A 20,727-nucleotide genomic window follows, 5' to 3' on the forward strand; every position below is an offset into this window, starting at 1 on the left:
ATTGGTAAATAAGGAAAACTGGAAATAATGAAAGTTGCTGCACAAACACATGTATGTTAACCCATAACATACAGCAGTTAAAGTCATGCTTTTTTTTTTCCCCTCTTCTGATTTTATTTTGTGAAGTTCTAAGCATTCCACTAAAATGGTTAGAATGTTTCCACTGGAAAATTCACTGGAATTAAATATACTTTGGTCTGTGCAGAGATATTGAACAATCTAGATGTTCATCCCTGTGGGAATAGAAATGTCGTTTTTGCAGTTACATTGTTTAGAAGGAGGGAATGTGGTACTGAGATATGCTTACAGTGATAAGAAAGTTTAGCAGGCGACCTTGTAAAATGCAGACAATCAGACTCCTTAGGACAATTAGGTGAAAATCACGGTGTCAAGTCAAGTCAGATAAGTGAAGAAACATTACCACTTCAAGCAGTAAAAATGTCAAAAGAAATTTGAAATTTAACAGGCCGGCGACTGAAGGCCATGCATTGTTTGTGAAGCATCAGATAGATTGTGAACCTGGATTACCCACTCAGTGGGGAAACAGGGGAGGGTCCTGCCATCAAAAGGTATATAAACTGTGTTTTGGAACTAGTAGATGCGCTCTCTCCTGCTTGTGGGGTGCCCGCCATTGCAATCGCGAATAAATTACTACTTCACTGAGATCCTCGCCTGAGCCTAAGTTATTGGCTACGGAGTGTTTCTCACAATTTGGGGGCTCGTCCGGGATCCAGTCACCTACTGGGGAGCCCCACCGCCGCAGCAGCAGGAAGGCATGCCCCGCTGATTTCAGCGGTCCTGTGCATCGACGGTGGCGGTTCTGCGGAAAGCTGACAGAGGGCCTGAGACTGGTTAAAGAGGCAGGATCCGTGAAGTAGTGGGGAAAGGAAGAAGGTAGGCACTCCGGGTTTTTAAGAATCGATCCGGTAACTCTGTGCACAGACCAAGGTAAGAAATATTAAGTATTGCCTTGGGGGTCGGGTGATCTGGTGTATGGTAAGCCCTTGCACGGGGAAGTGCTGGCACTACACCAGGGGAATCTGGTGTACGGTAATCCTTGCACGGGGAAGTGCTTGGAAGTACACCAGGGAATCTGGTAAACTCAGGTGTGCGGTAACGCTGGCACGGGGAAGTGCTTGGCGGTACACCCCCATCTTTCAGTACGTTGGTGTGTGGTACACTGCAGAAGTGAAATTTCTGTAGCACATACTGGCGAGGGTTAGGAAAAATGGGAAAATATGAGTTCCAGGGGCAGGGAGATATCCCTGGGGGAGTGCCTACTAATAGTTCTTCCTGAAGAATGATAAGAAATTGGAAACATAATCCCAAAATTAGAGGGATTGTAAAAGAAAAATAATTAAAAAAAAAAAAAAGGGGGTAAATATTGTGTATCAGTCTGAACAAAAGAACCAATTAAGGAAACAGCAGTATTTTGGCCAAAATACGGGTCTGATGAAAATTCAGTCTTTGAATTTATATGTAAACAATAAGATTCCTTTTTCAGAGAAGGAGCCAAGTTATGCTCCCTATTATCTTAATATTGAACTGGTGGCAGCAGCAGTCACTCCAGGAAGGGAGATAGGGACTGTAATTAACACTGTCCCTAAAGAAGGATCGTACTCTAGGCTCTGGCAAGAATTTGAACAAGGTAGAAGATATATTGAGAATTTTGCCTTCCCTGATACTAACAGTACTAACACTAACTGTGTATCTTCTTAGGTGAACTACCCCCTCCTCCTTACCAGGAGCGAGGTTAGGACTTTTAAGAAGGAGAAGAAGTCTTTATTCGAGGACCCCAACAGCCCAGTTGAACAATTAGACCAGTTCGTACGACCTGATTTATACTCTTGGGGGAGGGAATTATGTCTATAAGTATGTTGTTTACAGGGAAAGAAATGGGAATGATCAGGAGGAGAGCTGCTATACAAGAATGGGAAAGAGCTCATCCTCCAGGACCAGGGGTAATACTGGCAGGGCAGAAATACCCACTTGCCAATCCTGGCTGGAATAATAATAGTGTGCAACACAGAAATCATATGAGAGACTTGGGGTCAGAATGAGAAAGTACTTGGGGATGAGACCTGATGACCCAGTATCCCAAGGGCTCTTGAAAGTTCATTGTGTGATTAAAGCCTTGCAAAATACGCAGAAAATGCTTCAGAAGGTGGGGGGATGTAGTGAACAGTCACTGGGGGACCCTCCTGTGGGAGGCCCTGGAGGTGTGTGTCCGGAGGGGAGATGAGAAGGAAAAAAAAAAAAAAAAAAAAGAGAGATTGAAACTAATGGTATTGACAGTGCAGCGGGTAGTGAGGCAGAGGGTTGGAGAAAGATGAAGAAAATCTTCAGGGGGAGTCAGGGCCAGGATGGAAAGGAGAGGAAGAGAGATGAAGGAATGGCAGGCAAAGAAGGCTGCCTGTGTTGTGGCCCGAGTCCTAGCAGAGACAGGCTTTGATAAGATGTTTTAAGTGTGGCCAGGCTGGCCACTTCGAATAGGAATATCTGGAGTGGAAGAAGGAGGAAAGAAGGAAAATGGGATGAAATATGCTATATTGATATGTTGTTTCAGTATCTTGGAGGGAAAAGGTACGGAATTAAGTTGGACCCTGACTGAGCCTTTGGTGCTGGTATTAGAAAAGTACAGTCTGGAGAAAGATGAAGGAAGTGTTAAAAGGGTTGCTGAAGGTGTTAAAGGTGTGGCATGTAATATTTAACAGAGCTGTTTGAAGTTGAATGAGCAGGGAAAGGGGATGTAGGCATTATCTAAGTAACAGTCTAGAAGTTTTGGTGTATTTGCATATTTGCTGTGGTGTTTGTTCAGTTTCCCAAGCATCGGGGAGGGGGACGGTGGGGGGGAACAGCCTGCTCCACCAGGGGTCTCTCCAGCGGCTGCAGGGGGGCTTCGGCTCCAGCGCCTGGAGCGCCTCCTCCCCCTCCTTCTGCACTGACTTTGGTGTCTGCGGGGGGGTTTCTCGCTCTCCCAACTGCTGTTGAGCAGCAGGTTTTTGTTTGTTTCTTTGTTTGTTTTCGTGGATGTGCTCTCACAGAGGCACGGACTATGTTGCTCATGGCTTGGCTCTGGGCAGCAGTGGGCCCCTTTGGGGCCAGATGAAATTGTCCCTTATCTGCCACGGGGAGGCTTCTGGGTTTTGCTCACGGGGGCTGCCACTGCAGTTTCCCACCCCCCTACTCACAGCCCCCGAACCTTGCCATCAAACCCAATACACTGGGGAACAGCTAGGTCATTACTAACTTGTAAAGTATCAGGGATTAAATTAACTAATGAAACCCTAAAAAGTGATGGGGGTAGAAGGGGCTGGGATAACAGTGCCACTTTTGGGGGATACCAAGCTGAGACTAGGGGATAAAATGATCACTGGGTAATTATTGTATGTACCCAAGGCAGGGACTAATTTGTTGGGAAGGGATCTGATGATTAAATTGGGCATTCAAATAGTAAATTGTTAGACTGGAATAACTGGTATTAACGGAGTGCTCTCTGGCCCTGAGAGCAAACATACATGTATATTCACCTCTGACTGGAAAGACCCTGAAATGGGGGCGGAAGCAACAACATAGGTGGACAATTTTACCTCAGGGTTTTACAGGGACACCTATCTATTTTGGTAAGTTATAAAAAAAAAAAAAAAAAAAAAAAAATATTTTGGAGCAATTACAACCTCCCAAGGAGGTATTAATGTTAACAAATATGTGGATCGTTTTCTATTGTCAGGACAGGAGAAAAGAGTTGGGAAGAAAGCTACTAACAAGCTATTCAACTTTCTGGGAAAGCAGGGCTTGGGAGTATTGAAAAATAAATCACAATATGAAGAAAGAGAAGTCAGGTATTTAAGGCATGTCTGAAGGAAAACAAAGAATAAATGCAGAGAGGATTCAGGGAATTGTTGAAAACTTAGAAAGAACTAAAAAGTTTTAAAAAGATTTTTATTTAAGGAATCAGGAGCCATGAAGTCTGAAGGAAAATCAATACTCCCTGATGGGAGAGAAATGCTGAATAAAGTGATAATGAGGCAAATATTAACTGTTTTACATCAAAAGAGTCATTGGGAGGTGCAAGCAATGTGTGATGTTGTGCTAAGAAAGTATGTCTGTGTAGGAATATACACTTTAGGGAAGCACATATGTAGAGAATGTACCATATGTCAAAAGGTAAATAAAAAGGTCTTCTGTAACCCATCTAGAGGGGGACGGGAGCCAGGGGTTTGACCTTTCCAAAGTATACAGGTGAACTTTACTGAGTTACTTGTTTGTCCTAATTGACCACGTGACTAGATGGGTGTAAGCTTTACTGCAAGGGTTAAAGCAGGCCTTAGAGATTGAGTGGGATTTTCACAGCCCCTGGCACCCTTCCTCTTCTGGGAAGGTGGAGCGAATGAATCAGACATTAAAGAAGCAATTAACTAAACTAGTGTTAGAAACCCAACTTCCTTGGGTAAAATGCTTCTGTAGGAGTCTACAGGTTTAAACAGCACCAAGAAAGGATATAGGAATTTCACCATATGAGATGCTGTTCAGATTGCCCTATCTGGGCAGAAGGGATGAGATACCACAATTCAAAATAAGAGAGTTTCCTTAAGAACTGTATTCTGGGGTTGTCTTCTTCTTTGTCATCTCTCAGGACCTGTGGGTTGTTGGCTCAAACTCCACCTTTGAAATTCCCCATTCACCACCATCACCCAGGAAACCAGGTCCTGATTCGGACCTGGAAAGAGTCAACTCTGGCCTGAATGGGAAGGACAATTACTGACCACTGAAACAGCCGTAAGAACTGCGGAAAAAGGTTGGACTCACTATACTCGAGTGAAGGCATCCATTGACGCTAGTACCTGGGAAGCTGTTCCTACAAAAGACTTGTTGGAAGTTGAAATTGAAGAGAAAAATCTCATAATGGACTCTGAGTAGGATAAAAGCTTACAATTGTAATCTAACCTTTTATTTTCACAGGTAACTAATGAGTGTGACTTGTGATTGAGAAAAAGGAAAGACCTATAGCAAACTGCAGTGCTCCCAAGGGGGGGGTTGTTATAGTAGTAGTGTACATCTTATTCTTTGTATTGATAATTATTTGGAAACCGAAGGTTTAAAAATAATGACAGGGAAAAATTGATTACTAATTTTGTTTTTAGTGATTCTAGGCCTCAGAGAAGGCCTCGGTCAATTGGCAACTTTGAAAAGGCATGACCAGATAATAGCAAAAACGGGATACCCCATCAAAATATGGGTGACTGTGACAGAGGGTTATGTACCACAATCTGTCACGTTTGATGCTTGTGAGGTGTTAGTTTGTGGAGATTTAAATGCCCAACGACAATTGAGCAGACAGAACAAATAACTGGGAGAGACCCAACAGCCAGATTGAGAATAGCTGTATGGAAACAATCCTCTATTGCCATCAGAGAAAGGGAGAAACTCAAGGAGAAAACAGGAGAGAAAACAGGAGGCCCTCTGAAATGTGGCAGTTCAAACATTTGAGATTCAAACAGGGTATGGGGATGTGAATGCCTGGATAGAATGGGTCAAATATACTGTCCAGAGTCTCAATCGTAGCTACTGCTATGCTTGTGCCTCGGGATGACCGATTGCCCAGATAGTGCCCTTCCCATGGGGGTGGACCAAAGACTCCCAAGGGATGCGATGTATGATTGCATTGTACCAAGAAAAGACTGCCTGGGGAAATGAGTCCTGTAAGTCTCTCTTTGCCGTTCCTTGCATGATAGCAATATCGCAGTTCCCCCTGCATTCTCTACAGCTATAGGTAACCATACAGCTTGCCTCTCATGGCAGGGTGTGAGTGCTACCTGGCATCTGGGAGAATTTGCCTTGTGCTACCAAGGACTTGATGGGAAACTGCTCAAGACTAGAGATCCCCAGGGCAGATCTCTGGTGGTACAATGGAGGGAAGATCTTACGGTCCACCCTACCATCTAATTGGGGAGGCACTTGTGCACTTGTTCAATTAGCTATACCCTTCATCCTGGCATTTGAAAGAGAAACATCACAAATACCCAGAAGAAGTAAAAGAGGCTTAGGAATATCATTTGATGATAGAGTATACATAGATTCTATTGGGGTACCTAGAGGAGTTCCGGATGAACATAAAGCCAGAAATCAAATTGCTGCAGGGTTTGAGTCACTGTTCTGGTGGGTAACAATCAATAAAAATGTGGATTGGATTAATTATATCTATTATAATCAGCAGAGATTCATCAAATATACCAGGGATGCGATGAGAGGAATCGCTGAACAACTAGATGCCATCAGCAAAATGTCTTGGGAAAACAGGATAGCATTAGATATGATGCTTGCGGAGGAAGGAGGTGTGTGTGTGATACTGAGCAACCATTGTTGCACTTTTACACCCAACAGTACTGTCCCAGATGGCTCAGTAACTAGAGCATTGCAAGGGCTGACCACCCTTGCCAGTGAATTGGCAGAAAAAGTAGGCGTATTTACATCCTTGATCGTAGTTGTAGGAGTTTTGACAGCCATTGGTTGCTGCATTATCCCCTGTGTAAGAGGACTAGTACAGTGGTTAACTGAAACCGCGCTATTGAAACAAATGACCACGGAGCTACCACCTTACTCAGATAAGGTGATAATGAGGAGATAGAGAGCAAAGAAAGTGAAGAAGAAGAAGATATTTAACAAATTACACTTTAAATAAATAAATAAATAAATAAATAAATATAAAAAGAGTTTTTGCAAAAATCAACAGTTTATAAAAAAAGAAAAGGGGGGAATTGTGGGAATAGAAATGTCGTTTTTGCAGTTACATTGTTTAGAAGGAGGGAATGTGGTACTGAGATATGCTTACAGTGATAAGAAAGCTTAGCAGGCGACCTTGTAAAATGCAGACAATCAGACTCCTTAGGACAATTAGGTGAAAATCACAGTGTCAAGTCAAGTCAGATAAGTGAAGAAACATTACCACTTCAAGCAGTAAAAATGTCAAAAGAAATTTGAAATTTAACAGGCCGGCGACTGAAGGCCATGCATTGTTTGTGAAGCATCAGATAGATTGTGAACCTGGATTACCCACTCAGTGGGGAAACAGGGGAGGGTCCTGCCATCAAAAGGTATATAAACTGTGTTTTGGAACTAGTAGATGCGCTCTCTCCTGCTTGTGGGGTGCCCGCCATTGCAATCGCGAATAAATTACTACTTCACTGAGATCCTCGCCTGAGCCTAAGTTATTGGCTACGGAGTGTTTCTCACAATCCCTCTTTTTCTCTGAGCAGCACAGTGGAAAAACAAACAAACAACAGCAACAACAAACTACTGACATGTTTAATTTCAGCATTTTTTAAAGAAAAAAAAAAGTGCGGAAAAAAAAAAAAAAAGAAACAATTTTATTATTTCAAACAATAACTTATTTTTTGTTATTTTTAGTGGAAAGCACACTTAGATATTTGTATTTATTTTCTTCACACAGTGTCTTGGTTTCATCTGGGATAGAGTGTATTTTCCTCCTAGTAGCTTGTAAAGAGATGCATTTTGGATTTAGCATGAAAATAATCCTGAAAACAAGCTGATGTTTTAGTTGTTGCTGAGCAATGCTTATGCTAAGTCAAGGACTTTTCTGCTTCTCATACTCCCCTGCTAGTGAGGGGACAGGCTGGGCTCAGCAGGTGGCCAGCAATTGCATTGTGTATTACTTGTTTTGTATATTCTTTTATCATTATTATTATTTTTCCCTTTGTTACCTGTCCTATTAAACAATCTTTATCTCAAGCCATGGGTTTTACCTTTTTCCTGATTCTCTCCCCAGTCCCACTGGGGGAAAGCAAGCAAACATTTGTGTGTTGCTTAGCTGCCCGCTGAGTTAAACCACAACAGTCCTCCCAATGTGAGGCACAAAGGATTGAGTTAACGACAGATCTGACCAGAGTGCATTAAAATAAATTTGTTATAAGTGTCATATTAGTATAATAGTTGCTGGTCACAATGTTGATTTATTTGCTCTTAGAGTTGTCATGCTTGTTCTCAAATTCATGTTGTGTAACACTTTACTTGCTGTCTAAGTGTGCCCTGTCATGCTGTCATCTCTGGAGGCTGGATTTAGGTAATCATTTTTCTATACTGTATAATACTAGTTTATAGTATGATAAAACTACTGGTCGTAGAAGTAATCTGGTTTCACTAATTTGTACTCAGCATTGCCATCATCTCCATACTTTGTGAACCATCTCTCAGAAACTATTAATGATTACTCTCTTCACCTTCTCTCCTCAGAGATCCAATCTGCAAGGGAGACAAGAGTGGGAGACACTTTCTCTTGCTCTTTCACCTTTCCTTTCTGAGCCCATGCCGTCTGAGCCCTGTTCAACACTCTTCAGCACCTTCTCAAGAGGAAGAGAATGTCTCTGGATCTGAAGACAAAACAACAGGAACAGCGCTCACTCCAATCCCCCATGACAGACAGCTACTCCAACCCCTGCAACAAGCAATGGGGTTACTCCAGTCCCTGTGACAGGCATGGCAGCTGAACCAGAGTACCAACCTGTGCCAGTATCTGTCACCCATATATACAAGAAGGAATAAAGGATGTGAAAGTCAGCTCGTATAGTAAAAAAGAAATTAAAACCTTTAGTATAGTAAAGAAATCTTGGAAATGATAATGAACTGGCCAGAAGGCAAAGATTTCAGAATATTGCTAGAGAAGGAGGTGCTGCATGCTGAAGATGCCTCAATATATGGCATAAAATACCAGAAAATGAGAAGCAGCATGCCCTGTTTTATTGTGGGAAACAATCCTACTGTTATTGAGTCCTATATGGCAAGTCACTGAAACTGTTGAAGGAAAAGATCAATCGAGCCAATTTGCAGCAATGAAGGCCATCCAGCTGGCTTTAGATATTGATCAATGAGAAAAGTGACCAGTGCTCTATCTCTCTACTGAGTTATGGATGGTAGCATATGCCTAGTGGGTGTGGTTACAGCAATAGAAGCAGAGCAACTGGCAGCATAGAGGCAAACCCATCTGGGCTGTCATACTGTGGGAAGGTATTGCTGCTGAGGTAGAAAACCTAGTTGTAAAAGTACATAACATAACATAAATGCTCACATACCCAAGTTGGGCCACTGAAGAACATCAAAACAACCATCAGGTGGATCAGAATTATAGAATTGAAGTCTCTCAGGTGGATCTGGACTGGGAACATAAAGGTGGTTTACTTATAGTTCAATGGGCCCATGATACCTCAGGCCATCAAGGACAATGCAAAACATACTGGCCTCATGATCAAGGAGTGGACTTGACCATGGACATTATTGCACAGGTTATCCATGAATATGAAATGTGCTGCAGTTAAACAAGCAGACATGGTTTTGGCTAGAATTGAGCTCATTTTCTTCATAGAGGCCTATATGATGTTGTGATTTTGATTTTTGATTAAAATAGTGGTGATGACATACTGATGTTCTGAATTGCATATGTATGTTTATATGCTACACATTCAAAAAAATATTGAAGTCCTTATTAAAAATGTATGCACTTAAGTTGCATTTCTTGATATTTCACACTTTTCTTATTATAACAAACATATACATATATAACACATAGCACACACAGCTTGTGTAATGTGTCAGTTAATAGCACTAAAAGTTATTAACGTTGCCCAATATTTCTTCTGTGTTGCACAATAGGTTGTCTAAAATTTTGCTACAGACAGTTTAGCTGAACAATCCAACACTTTCCAAAACTTGTAGCTGTGCAAATTTGTGTGCTTGTGTGTGTTCTTGCAACATAAAACAGAAACAAAGAGCAAGAGAACTAGTGACTTAAATTGTTTGCTGGTAGTCATATAAGTGAGAGTAGAATCGCTGTTAGGATAAGTATCCTTCTCTCTGTCTCCCTGACTTCTACTAAGTTCATCCATGCCAATAAAATTATTTTAGAGGTCCTTTTATCATTCTTATTATACTTTGAAAGATAGAAAATCACCATTAATTTGTATGTGATTTGGATCTATGGCAAGTGATAGTATGCCAGGACTGGAATGTTGAGAGGAGGGAGGGGCGATTTCTTCATCACTATTGGGTAGGCTGTTACAGTATTCCATGGCCTTTTTATTGTCTGAAAGTGGTTATTACTCACTGCTTTTGCTTTTTTGTTTTTTTTTGTTTTGGGTTTTGTTTTGTTTAGAATCATAGCATCATAGAATCATTTAGTTGGAAAAGGCCCATAAGATCATCAAGTCCAATCATCTGCTAGCACTACAAGTCCACCACTAAATCATGCACCATATTTGCATGTCTCTTAAATACCTCCAGGGATGGTGTGGAACACCGATGATGCATACAACAATAAATATTTTTGTTTCTTTCTTTTTTTTTTTTTCTTTTTCTCTGTGTTACTCTTCTTTTTCTAATAAATCCTCACATTCAGTCTTAGCTGTTACTGATAATAAAGATGAGAATCAAATACAAGGCCTATTAACTACCCTTGTGTGGTGGCTTGACCTTTGCCAGCTGCCAGACTGCTACCTATCTGCTTTCCCTCTCCTTCGCAGGACGAGGAGAAAATAAGATGAAAGAGATAGTTGGCTGAGATAAAGAGAGGGAAATCTTTTACCAATTACTATCACAGGTAAAACATATTCAATTTGGGGAAATTAATTTATTGCCAATTAAAAATGGAATAGGATGGTGAGAAACAAGAAAAAAAATTCCTTTTTTCCCAGGGTCAGCTACCCTCATTCTTTTCCAGTCCTCCGGGATAGCACAGGGGGAGGGGGAATGGGGGGTTATGATCAGTTCGTTACAGTTCCTCTCTGCTGCTTCCTCCTCCTCACACTTCCCCTCTGCTCTAGTGTGGGGTCTGTTTCATGAGTTACAGTCTTTCAGGAGCTGCTCCACCATGGTCCTCTCCACAGGCTGCAGAAGAATCCCTGCTCCAGCAGAGAGAGCACCTCCTCCCTCTCCTTCATTGTTTTTGATGTCTGCAGGATTGTTCCTCACTTTTTAACCTCACTACTCACTGCCATCCAGTGATTTGTTTGTTTGTTTGTTTTGTTTTGTTTTGTTTTTAATATGTTTTCACAGAAGTGCCACCAGCTTGGCTGATGGGCTCTGCTTTGGCCAGTGGTGGCTGTGTTGTACACTGACCCAAAGCTCCAGCATGGGGCAGCACCAGACTCTTCTCACAGTGGGCACCTCTGTAGCCCTCCCCACACACTATCCACCATTACAAAACTTGTCAGCTACATCTAATATAGCCCACTTAAAAACAAGCAAACAATCAGCAGACAAATAAAAACGCTTGTATTAGCTATGAATAGGTCCTTCACATTTTTTTCCAAGTGTAGAGTCAAAGGAAAAGTAAAACACTCTTTCTTAAGAAAGCACAAGAGATTTTATTTATTTATTTATTTATTTATTGCAGCAGAAGGCTGACAGGATGGATGTCCACAGATCAGTAAAGAGGAATATCTTTCAAGAAGCGGGTATAGAAGTGGGCTTAAAGGAGAATTGACCGTCCAACAGGAAGAAATGAATCCCAGCTAAATACCAACCATTTGTTATGTGAAGTTATTATATTGCATTTTGACCAATAATTTTGGGAAAATTAAGCTCTTGTCATTGACCACAAGTCAGAATTTCAACACTTACATGGCACTGAGCTTTGTATGTCAAAACGGTCTCAAGAATGTAGATGCTGTGGTAGATGGTATAGATGTGTAGATGGTATAGCAACTGGCTTACCTTTTCTTTGAAGCACAGCTGTGAGGAGGCCAATCTTGTGACCAACAGTGTAGTTTTGACGCTAATATTGTAGCAATTAGTGCTAGTTATGTAACAGCTCACATAAAGTTTATCTCCCTCCATGGAGTAAAAATATTAATTTTTATATCCATACATACAGTTTCCATTTGCTAGAGTGGGGTTTCTCCTTCAGCCGATGTTGGGTCAGTACACAAAGACATACATTCACAGAGACTAATAAGAGTTTTTTATTTATAGAAACATTGGTTTTTATCTGAACTCTCTTTTCTAAACTTGATCTAGAAGAGCATGGAGACTGTAACTGGAAATTAGGATGTGAGATTCTTCTTTGCTACAATAACATCTGGAGAAAGGTACTGTATCTGAATATATCTGAGAGATAATCATAAAGCATAAAAAAAACAGATGAAGATATTGAATATGCACAAAAATCATAGATGGAAACTGGACACAGTAGGGAAAGAGAAAGTGGGTGGATGGAAAACTTAGGATTCTCCTTTTTCATCTAAATTTCTGTTTCTTTTTAAGTTTTATGAAAATATTCTTCAGCTGTAGATAACAGGTGTTTATTATATCTATAATAAAGCACAGAACTCAGTTATGCATAGAAGGCAACTCTCATATTTCTCATCTCTTGAAAAAACATTCCATTTAAAAAAAAACAGTATAGATAAGGTTATTTCAGTTTTTCTAATAAAATAAGTTGATGTTGGAATTTAAAGTTATGTAATGTAAACTTAAAGAATCGATTCTAAAATGAAAGAATAAAGCAGCTATCAACATTTAGGATGGTCACCATTAAGATATTATGTTTTTATTCACAAACATATCTGTTTAATATCATTTAGAGTTGCTCTGAAAAAAAAATAAATACGTGAAGCTTAAATGGAATAAAATTTCAATGAATTTAAGAGATATTTTTAAAATATATTTTACTAAGTTAATATATTTTCATATGGGAAGTAACTGACCAAATTCATATTTGGAAAACAAGAGCTTTCATTAGGAGTTTGCCAGATACTGTATGTGATTAAAAGGGGAATTAAAAGGAAGTAAAAAAATCATTTTTGTAAAGGTGATATTTTTGTTTCCTTCTTATAATATCCAGATACAAAGAGAGAAATGTTCAATATGTTGACAGCAGATGGAACCAAATAATAGATGTCCCAAAGGAAAATAATTTTAAAATAGCTAAAAGAATAATTACTTATTTTTGTAAATTTATGCAAATACGGAAAGTATTACACTCAAATGCAGCAGAAGCAGTTCCAAAAAGCAGTAAAATGCCAACATTTTCAGTGGAACTACCTGTCATTCCAGATTAGTGTTCACAGATGTACTATATATTATAGACCATTACTGAAATTGGACAGAAAATTATCTTATGTAATGCTGAAAAAAATGTCAGGCTTTGGCAAGAAAGGAAGGATATATGGAAAAGTTATGTCATAGTGAGAATAATAATGAAAAAAAAATAAAAACAAACAAACAAAGCAAGACAATAAATGTTATTCCAGTTTAGAAACAGGAAACCAGTAGCAAAAGGATTAAAAGAGAGAGAGAGAGAGAGAGAGAGAGAGAAAGTGTATTTTATGCAGTGGCAGCCATTTAGAGCAGTGAAACTATTTCATAGTGTTAACACTTCCTCTTATCTCTATGATTCAAAATGATCAAGGAAGCAGGAAGTACAGGATTGAGTGAAAGCTCATCAAAGTCAATTGAAAGATTCTCTGTTACTTGTGTGGGTTATCATCTATGTTTCCATAGCCTCAAGATCTGAAAACACCACGGATAGCCTGTAGTGGGAGGCAGAGCAGGAGATGTCAGAATCTTTGCTTCAAGTTTCCTTTATTAAGCCTTTGTTTGATATTGGGTTTATTTACTAATCTCCAAATCTCCTTATGGCTCTTCACAATTGATTTTAGTCTTGCAAAGGAAAACACAGGAGTACAAGGAACCACTTACAAACATCCTTTGAAGGATCAGGGACTTGCAGAACAAAGTGTGTGGATAACTCTGCCATGACTGAAGTTGCAATGATACAAATAAAAGGTTCAAATTGGAAAACTGGAAAATTTGAGTTCACTGAAGTTAAATATAATGAAAGCATTAAGGTCTGAGGTTGATTAACTGACATTTTGCATAGGTCTAGAAAGATGATAGCAAATGCATGTAATATCTAACATGCACCTGCACTTATACATTTTACTGTTTTATGCTATTTTTAAATTTTGATTTGTAAATGGTTAATATTTGAGGATCACCTCCTCCAAGCTCAAGAGTAGTGCACCCAACAAAGATGAAGTCCGGCATAAGTGCCAGGAGGCCTGCATGGATGAACAAGGAGCTCCTGACCAAACTCAAGAAGAAAAAGGAGGCCAACAGAGGGTGGAAGCAAGGCCTGTGAGAAATACAGAGACTTTGTCTGAGCAGCCAGGGATCAGGTTAGGAAAGATAAAGCCCAGATAGAATTCAGTCTGGCCAAGGACGTCAAGGGCAATAAGAAGGGTTTCTACAAGTACCTCAATGAAAAAGGAAGAGTAGGGAAAATGTGGGCCCTCTCCACAAGGAAACAGGAGACCTGGTTATGTGACAGTGGTCACAAACTGGAACACAAGAGGTTCCATCTAACTATCAGAAAGCACTTATTTACTGTGTGGTTGATGGAACACTGACATAGGTTGCCCAGAGGGGTTAGGGAGCTACATGGAGATCGATCTGGACATAGTCCTTGGCATAGTCCCTGCTATAGGCGTCTTTGCTTGAGCAGGAGTGTTGAACCAGATGACCTTCAGAGGTCCTTTCCAACCTATACCATTCTCTGATATACACAAATCTGTGGAAAACATCCTACATTCTTACTTGCCAACAAAATAATAACTTCTTTGTTCTGAACACAGGATATTATCTGAAACCAGAATGCAGGCATCACTTCAGGGAGTATTCTGACAACCCGCCTTGTAAAACAGATGTTTAGTCCATAGTGTCAGACATCTCAATATGAAAATTAGGTAATAAATTTGCTTAACAGAGATGCAAAGTATAACTATCATGACAAGTATCTTTAAAAGTGGCACATAATCATAAGCTTTAAAAGGTAAAAACAGGAGAACACAGAGAATATCACACATATGCATTATAAAAGAAATATAGTAACACACAGCATATGGTAAATTCTCAGGAATAATTTCAAAACTATTCAGAAGTTCTACAAATATAAATACAAAGGGATGTATTTTATTCTGTTCTTATTAGAATGCTACTATTACATTACAAAAGTATATGTATCTTTTGTAGCTGCCAAGACTAAAATATATTAAAACCCCCATTTTTATGGGATACAGGGGACTGATCTATTTTCTTCAGATACTCTGCAAAAGCAAACTTGTGTCATTAGAAGAGATGTACATGTAACACAAATAGCTTTTTCAGTAATTTTTGAACTATTGCCATTCTGATTTAAATATGCATACCTCTAAATGGTAGTCTGTTAGAAATCATAAAAGTAGTCATAGAACTCTGAAAACACCTAAAATATGATTACAATGTTAAAGGCATGACCCTCTAAAATCATGATGAACTAGATGCATATATCTTTTTCTAGATCTGTTTTTTGTGGAAGAAACCAACATCTTAGTATTTGTTTACCAACAGAAAAGACACTGAGTAGGCCAACGCTTTAAGTACTGTAGTTAATTTTATTTTTATTTTTTTATTTTTCACTGGATATGGTTTGTAGCAGTTATTGTTATGGTACATTGATTTGTCTCAAATTTCTACTTCATATTTATCTTTTTCTGATTAACACCTTGAATATCATCATTATTTGCTTGTGAAGCTAGTATTTGGTCAGCGGGTACCATGCTTGCACATTCTGTTTATTCACTTAGATGAATGAGAAAGCTGTCAACTCTCAACTAATCTGAATGCAAGACAACATATTTATTTCTAGGTTCATTATCTCTCAATAATCTGCGACCAGAAGTGTTTCAGATCCCCAGATTTGGCAGTACTAGTTCATTCTACTATACTAATTACACAATCATTGTTTTCAGTTCTAATCCTTCAATAAATATTTTAATTTTTTAAATTTTATTTCAATCTTAAAATATAGTTCATAATTTATGTTCTGCTTAAAGTCTAAGTAGGTCAAATCCTGTCTCTTATTGAAGTAGTTCTTTATTTATAAATATACTACATGTAAGCAGGAGGCATGCACATTAAGAATGAACCCATTTGTGGCTTTATGAAATACTTTGCACTGCTTTGTGTGGCATTATCTAACCTGTGTCATTTGACACACAAGTGAAAACTAATACTTTAATTTATAATTTAATGTAAATGTACCTTATTTAGAGTCTACAGGAGAAAAATATACTACCAAATGTCTGTTCTTTTCAGATTAAAAGCTGAGCCATTGAATACCTTAAAATTCAATGTTTATTTTGCAGCAGAATTCTGACTTTATGTTCTTTCTTCTGACAATATTAAGACAGCATTTCTGAGTATACACAGTCATCTTCTAAAGACTGTCCTAGATAGAAATAAATTTGTCCTCTTCCTATTCATTGTTAAAGGAGTTGCTTCACTGTGTCTATTAGTAAATGTTCTTAATTTTGATGCTGATGCTTCTGAGGTTCAGAGAGTTTTTAGGACTGCAAAAGAAAAAAAGTTTCATCATGGCATCTGATTTTTCTTCCATAAATTAGATGCACACACACATATTTGCTTTAATTGCTTAGCTAAATCTCGCTTTCTCAAATACATCAACCTATTCCTCATTTACACTATTTCAAAGGGATATTCTTAGGTAACCTTGAGTACCTTTTCTGACATTCAGCTGCCTTGCCAGAAGGGAAAGATTTTTTCTAAAGGCTCTCATCATATCTGCCATGCCAACACAGGGGACATTAGTAGTCTAAGTTTTCTCAAATGGTGCTGAATGTCCAAGTTAGGCAAATAAATTGTTACTTCTTATTTTCTGACAAGAATTAATATGAACTATATTGTTGCAGGAAGCACGGCCGAAAGCACGACAGACACCAGTATGGTCAGATCATGCTCCAATTTATTGCCCGAATAGCCTAACTTTTATAGAGAACTTAACAGGGGTGGACAGTGTTTCACACGATTATTGGTCAAAAGCACTCAGACAAACAACTGCAAGAAAACAACCCCACCTGCAAGAAAACAACCCCCTTGTGATTAGCAGTCACATAGACCTTGTCCTTGAGGCCAGCTACTGGTAACAATATTTTCCTGAATTCCTCAATTGGGCGATGTGGGAACACTGTCATGGGAACTTCTCATAGTTGCCCTGGTAGCTTGGTTTGCTCAGCTACAGCAAGCCATGGGATTTTTGCTGTTTCAAGAAATCCCTCAACAATTCCCCCTTCTTCTTTTGAGCAAACCAAGCCCGACACAGCAGTTTTACAAGTAACTCTTTAGCTATACTTACAACACACAACGATGATTACCACCACCATAAACCAAATCCTTAATCCCCTTGTGATTAAACCCAGCAACCATCTACACTTTGTTTCAAACAAGTCAGTGAACCATTGATTGAAAGGATTGATACCATATTGAATCTTTCTCATGTGCTCTTTCAGGAAAGTAATGGATTTGTGAATTGACTCATTATGATCAGAAAGGTTTAAACAGTACATTCCCTTAAAGTCCTCACACCCATTCCTTTGAGCCAAAAGCAAGATGTCAATAGCAGCTTGATCCTGTAAAAGCAGATGTCGCAGACTATTTTGATCTGGTAACATCTCCTCAAGTATCTCTGTCGTGGTATAGGCTTGCCTCTCGGCCCAGCATACCAGTTTTTCTAAGTTGTTACGTGCGGCCGCAGATGCCACTCCAGGCACTGAAATTGCTAATGCCGCTCTAGCTGCAACCCCACACAATTCAACATTATCATTGCAATCCGATGCAAGCAATGCCCATTTATGTCTGGTGATCTCACGCAACTGTAACAAGCTAGGAGCAAATACAATGAGTTTATCTAAGTAACATGGACATCTGATAGCATTTGCAGGGATACCTTGCCAGGCCCCATCCCCACAAATCAGAAGCACATCAGGAGGTAAGGCCAAAGCTGTACAATTGTTCCAAACACTGTACTTGTTACCCCTTGTCTCCATGCTATAAACCCCTAAGTCCTGCTTAGCAGCGTCATTGTAATCACAGGTGTTATTTGTGTTTTTGTACCGGTATGGCCTTTTCCAGGTTCCTGTAGCAGGAATCATCTGATATCCACGGCTACGTTCACTTTTGTAGCCACCTTTCAGGTTGATACATATTTGACTACAGTTACCAGGGTTTTGACATTCATCAATGTCTCCACAGTTTCTCTTGTCTACAAACTCAAACCCAGCTGGACAGTCACATTCCTTTATGTTGCATTCCTCCAGGGGCTCATCACCCCAGTCCTTGCAGTCTCTCTGCTGGTTACACACTTTATTGATATCTATGCATTCTCCACTTCTGCACTTGAATTTGCCAGGTCCAGAGCACTGAATAACATTGTTACAGTTTGCTTCATCAGTGCCATCCAGACAGTCTCTCACACCACTGCACTGCCTACTCCCATGGACACAGTTCCCATCTTCACATCTGAACTGGTCTGGCCTGCAGGTCTGAGAAAGGCAGTTAATTTCATCACTTCCATCCTTGCAATCAGGATCTCCATCACATCGCCACTTCTTGTGGATACATTCACCTGAGCCGCACTGCACCTCACTCGTAGAACACTTCACTGGAGGTGCAGGCAGGCGGCCACACTGCTCCAAAGATTCATCTGAGTGGTCGGAGCAGTCAGCAGCATCATCACACACCCAGCTGATAGGGATGCAGGTAGAACTCTTGCACTGAAACTCATGAACACCACAGGTAGGAGGTGCACACTCCAGCTCATTGCTACCATCACTGCAGTCATCTTGAACATTGCAGACAAAGCTTTTGGAAATACATGGCCCACTACTGCATGTGAATTCTGCTGCACTACAAGTCACAATGCCACAATTCTCTTCATCTTCTCCACTGTCACAGTCCTTTTCACCATCACATTTCCAGGACACTGGGATACACTGGGTTGACTGAGGACCACAGCTGATTTCATTTACCCGACATGTTCTCATATGACACAGATCAGCACTCTCATCAGACCCATTTTCACAGTCCGGATCCCCATCACACGGCCATCTATTTGGCACACACTGACCACTGTTGCAGACAAAGTCAGGTTCAGCACACGTCTTCTTCACACAAGCACTCTCATCACTGCCATCTGAGCAGTCTTCACATTTTACTCTAGCACTGTCGGCGGCAGTGCACAGGCAGGCGAGGGCGAGCAGCAGGCAGAGCGCCCCACAGAGCAGCAGCGCCTGCCACCGCTCCGCACCTGTGTCACTTATACTACTCCTATTACCCGTGCTGTTAGTGTCAGTGGCATCCTCCTGGTACCATTTCTGTCTTTGCCGCCCCTTACTCTCCCCCTTTTCCTTTTGCCACTGACCATTCACCACAAATGGATGAGACACATGATTACTAGTTAGGAAAGAGAGTGTAACGTCTGCTTTACGGCTGCAGGCCGTGCCAGCTGCAACCTTAGAAGCTGTTTGTGAACAAGCCTGCCGATGGTCATTTGGCAGTGTAATCTGCGTCTCTGCACTCCTGCCCCGCAATAGAGCTAAATTGTCACTAGTAATCTGTAGAATGTGGCAACCCCACGGAATCTTATCCAGAAACATAGTTATAACACCGATCTGGGGACGAATAGTCTTTTTTGCATTGCAAGATAAACTTCTTATAAAAAGAATGCCAGAGAGAAGCAGCACAGCCGCCGCTGCATCCATGGTTCCGTCAGGCAGGCTGCAGGGTCCTGATGTCCGTCCCTCTGCTCTGTGCCGACTCGCCACACGGTGAGGGTCGGCTGCCGTTGTCCACTGACGCCTCTGGTCTCCCATAGCAACTCGATCTCGGATGTCCCATATCGCACCGCGATTATTTCAATTTCATGCGATTACTTCAAATTTCCCGCGTCTCTCCGCGATTCCTTTTTCCGCGTCCCCCCGCGATTCCGCGTCTCTCCGCGATTCCCTTTTCCGCGTCCCCCCGCGATTCCGCGTCCCCCCGCAATTCCGCCTCACCGCGATTCCTTTTTCCGCGTCCCTCCGCGATTCCGCGTCTCTCTGCGATTCCCTTTTTCCGCGTCCCCCCGCGATTCCGCATCCCTCCGCGATTCCGTTTTCCGCGTCCCTCCGCGATTCCGTTTCCCGCGTCTCACCGCGATTCCACATCCCTCCGCGATTCCGCGTCCCACCGCGATTCCGTTTCCCGCGTCCCACCGCGATTCCGCGTCTCACCGCGATTCCGTTTTCCGTGTCCCACATCTCTCACCGGGAGTACCGCGTCTCACCGTGAGGCCTGTGTACAGTGTTTCCGGGCCGGTGTCTGGTCTGCTCCAGCGCCGGTTGGATGGGCGCTCCGATGTCCCGGCGGCGCGGCGAGGTCGCGGCGCCGCTGGTTTCCTGGTCCCCCTGCGTTCTGATGTGCCGGCGCCACTAGTGTCCCGCTGCGCTGCGATGTTTGTCCCGGCGCCGCTGCGATGTCCTGTTCGGGTCCTGTTCAGGGGTCCCTGTTCGGGCGCCATATGTTGCAGGAAGCACGGCCGAAAGCACGACAGACACCAGTATGGTCAGATCATGCTCCAATTTATTGCCCGAATAGCCTAACTTTTATAGAGAACTTAACAGGGGTGGACAGTGTTTCACACAATTATTGGTCAAAAGCACTCAGACAAACAACTGCAAGAAAACAACCCCACCTGCAAGAAAACAACCCCCTTGTGATTAGCAGTCACATAGACCTTGTCCTTGAGGCCAGCTACTGGTAACAATATTTTCCTGAATTCCTCAATTGGGCGATGTGGGAACACTGTCATGGGAACTTCTCATAGTTGCCCTGGTAGCTTGGTTT

The 20,727-nt window shown here is 41.2% G+C and overlaps 1 protein-coding gene across 1 annotated transcript in view; it reads right to left on the reverse strand.

Annotated features, from left to right (window-relative positions):
* Positions 1–20,141, reverse strand: part of LOC116499364 (very low-density lipoprotein receptor-like) — a 144,010-nt gene extending 123,869 nt beyond the window's left edge. Inside the window, exons 1-2 of the mRNA XM_032204102.1 lie at positions 19,825–20,141; positions 17,852–19,164 (exon numbers count right to left, since the gene is read on the reverse strand). Of these exons, the coding sequence (XP_032059993.1) occupies positions 17,852–19,164; positions 19,825–20,141 (1,630 nt within the window). The remainder of the gene's footprint in view (positions 1–17,851; positions 19,165–19,824) is intronic.
* Between the last annotated feature and the right edge of the window lie 586 nt (positions 20,142–20,727).

This window comes from Aythya fuligula, chromosome 1, assembly GCF_009819795.1.
Source record: "Aythya fuligula isolate bAytFul2 chromosome 1, bAytFul2.pri, whole genome shotgun sequence".
Taxonomy (NCBI): Eukaryota; Metazoa; Chordata; class Aves; order Anseriformes; family Anatidae; genus Aythya; species Aythya fuligula.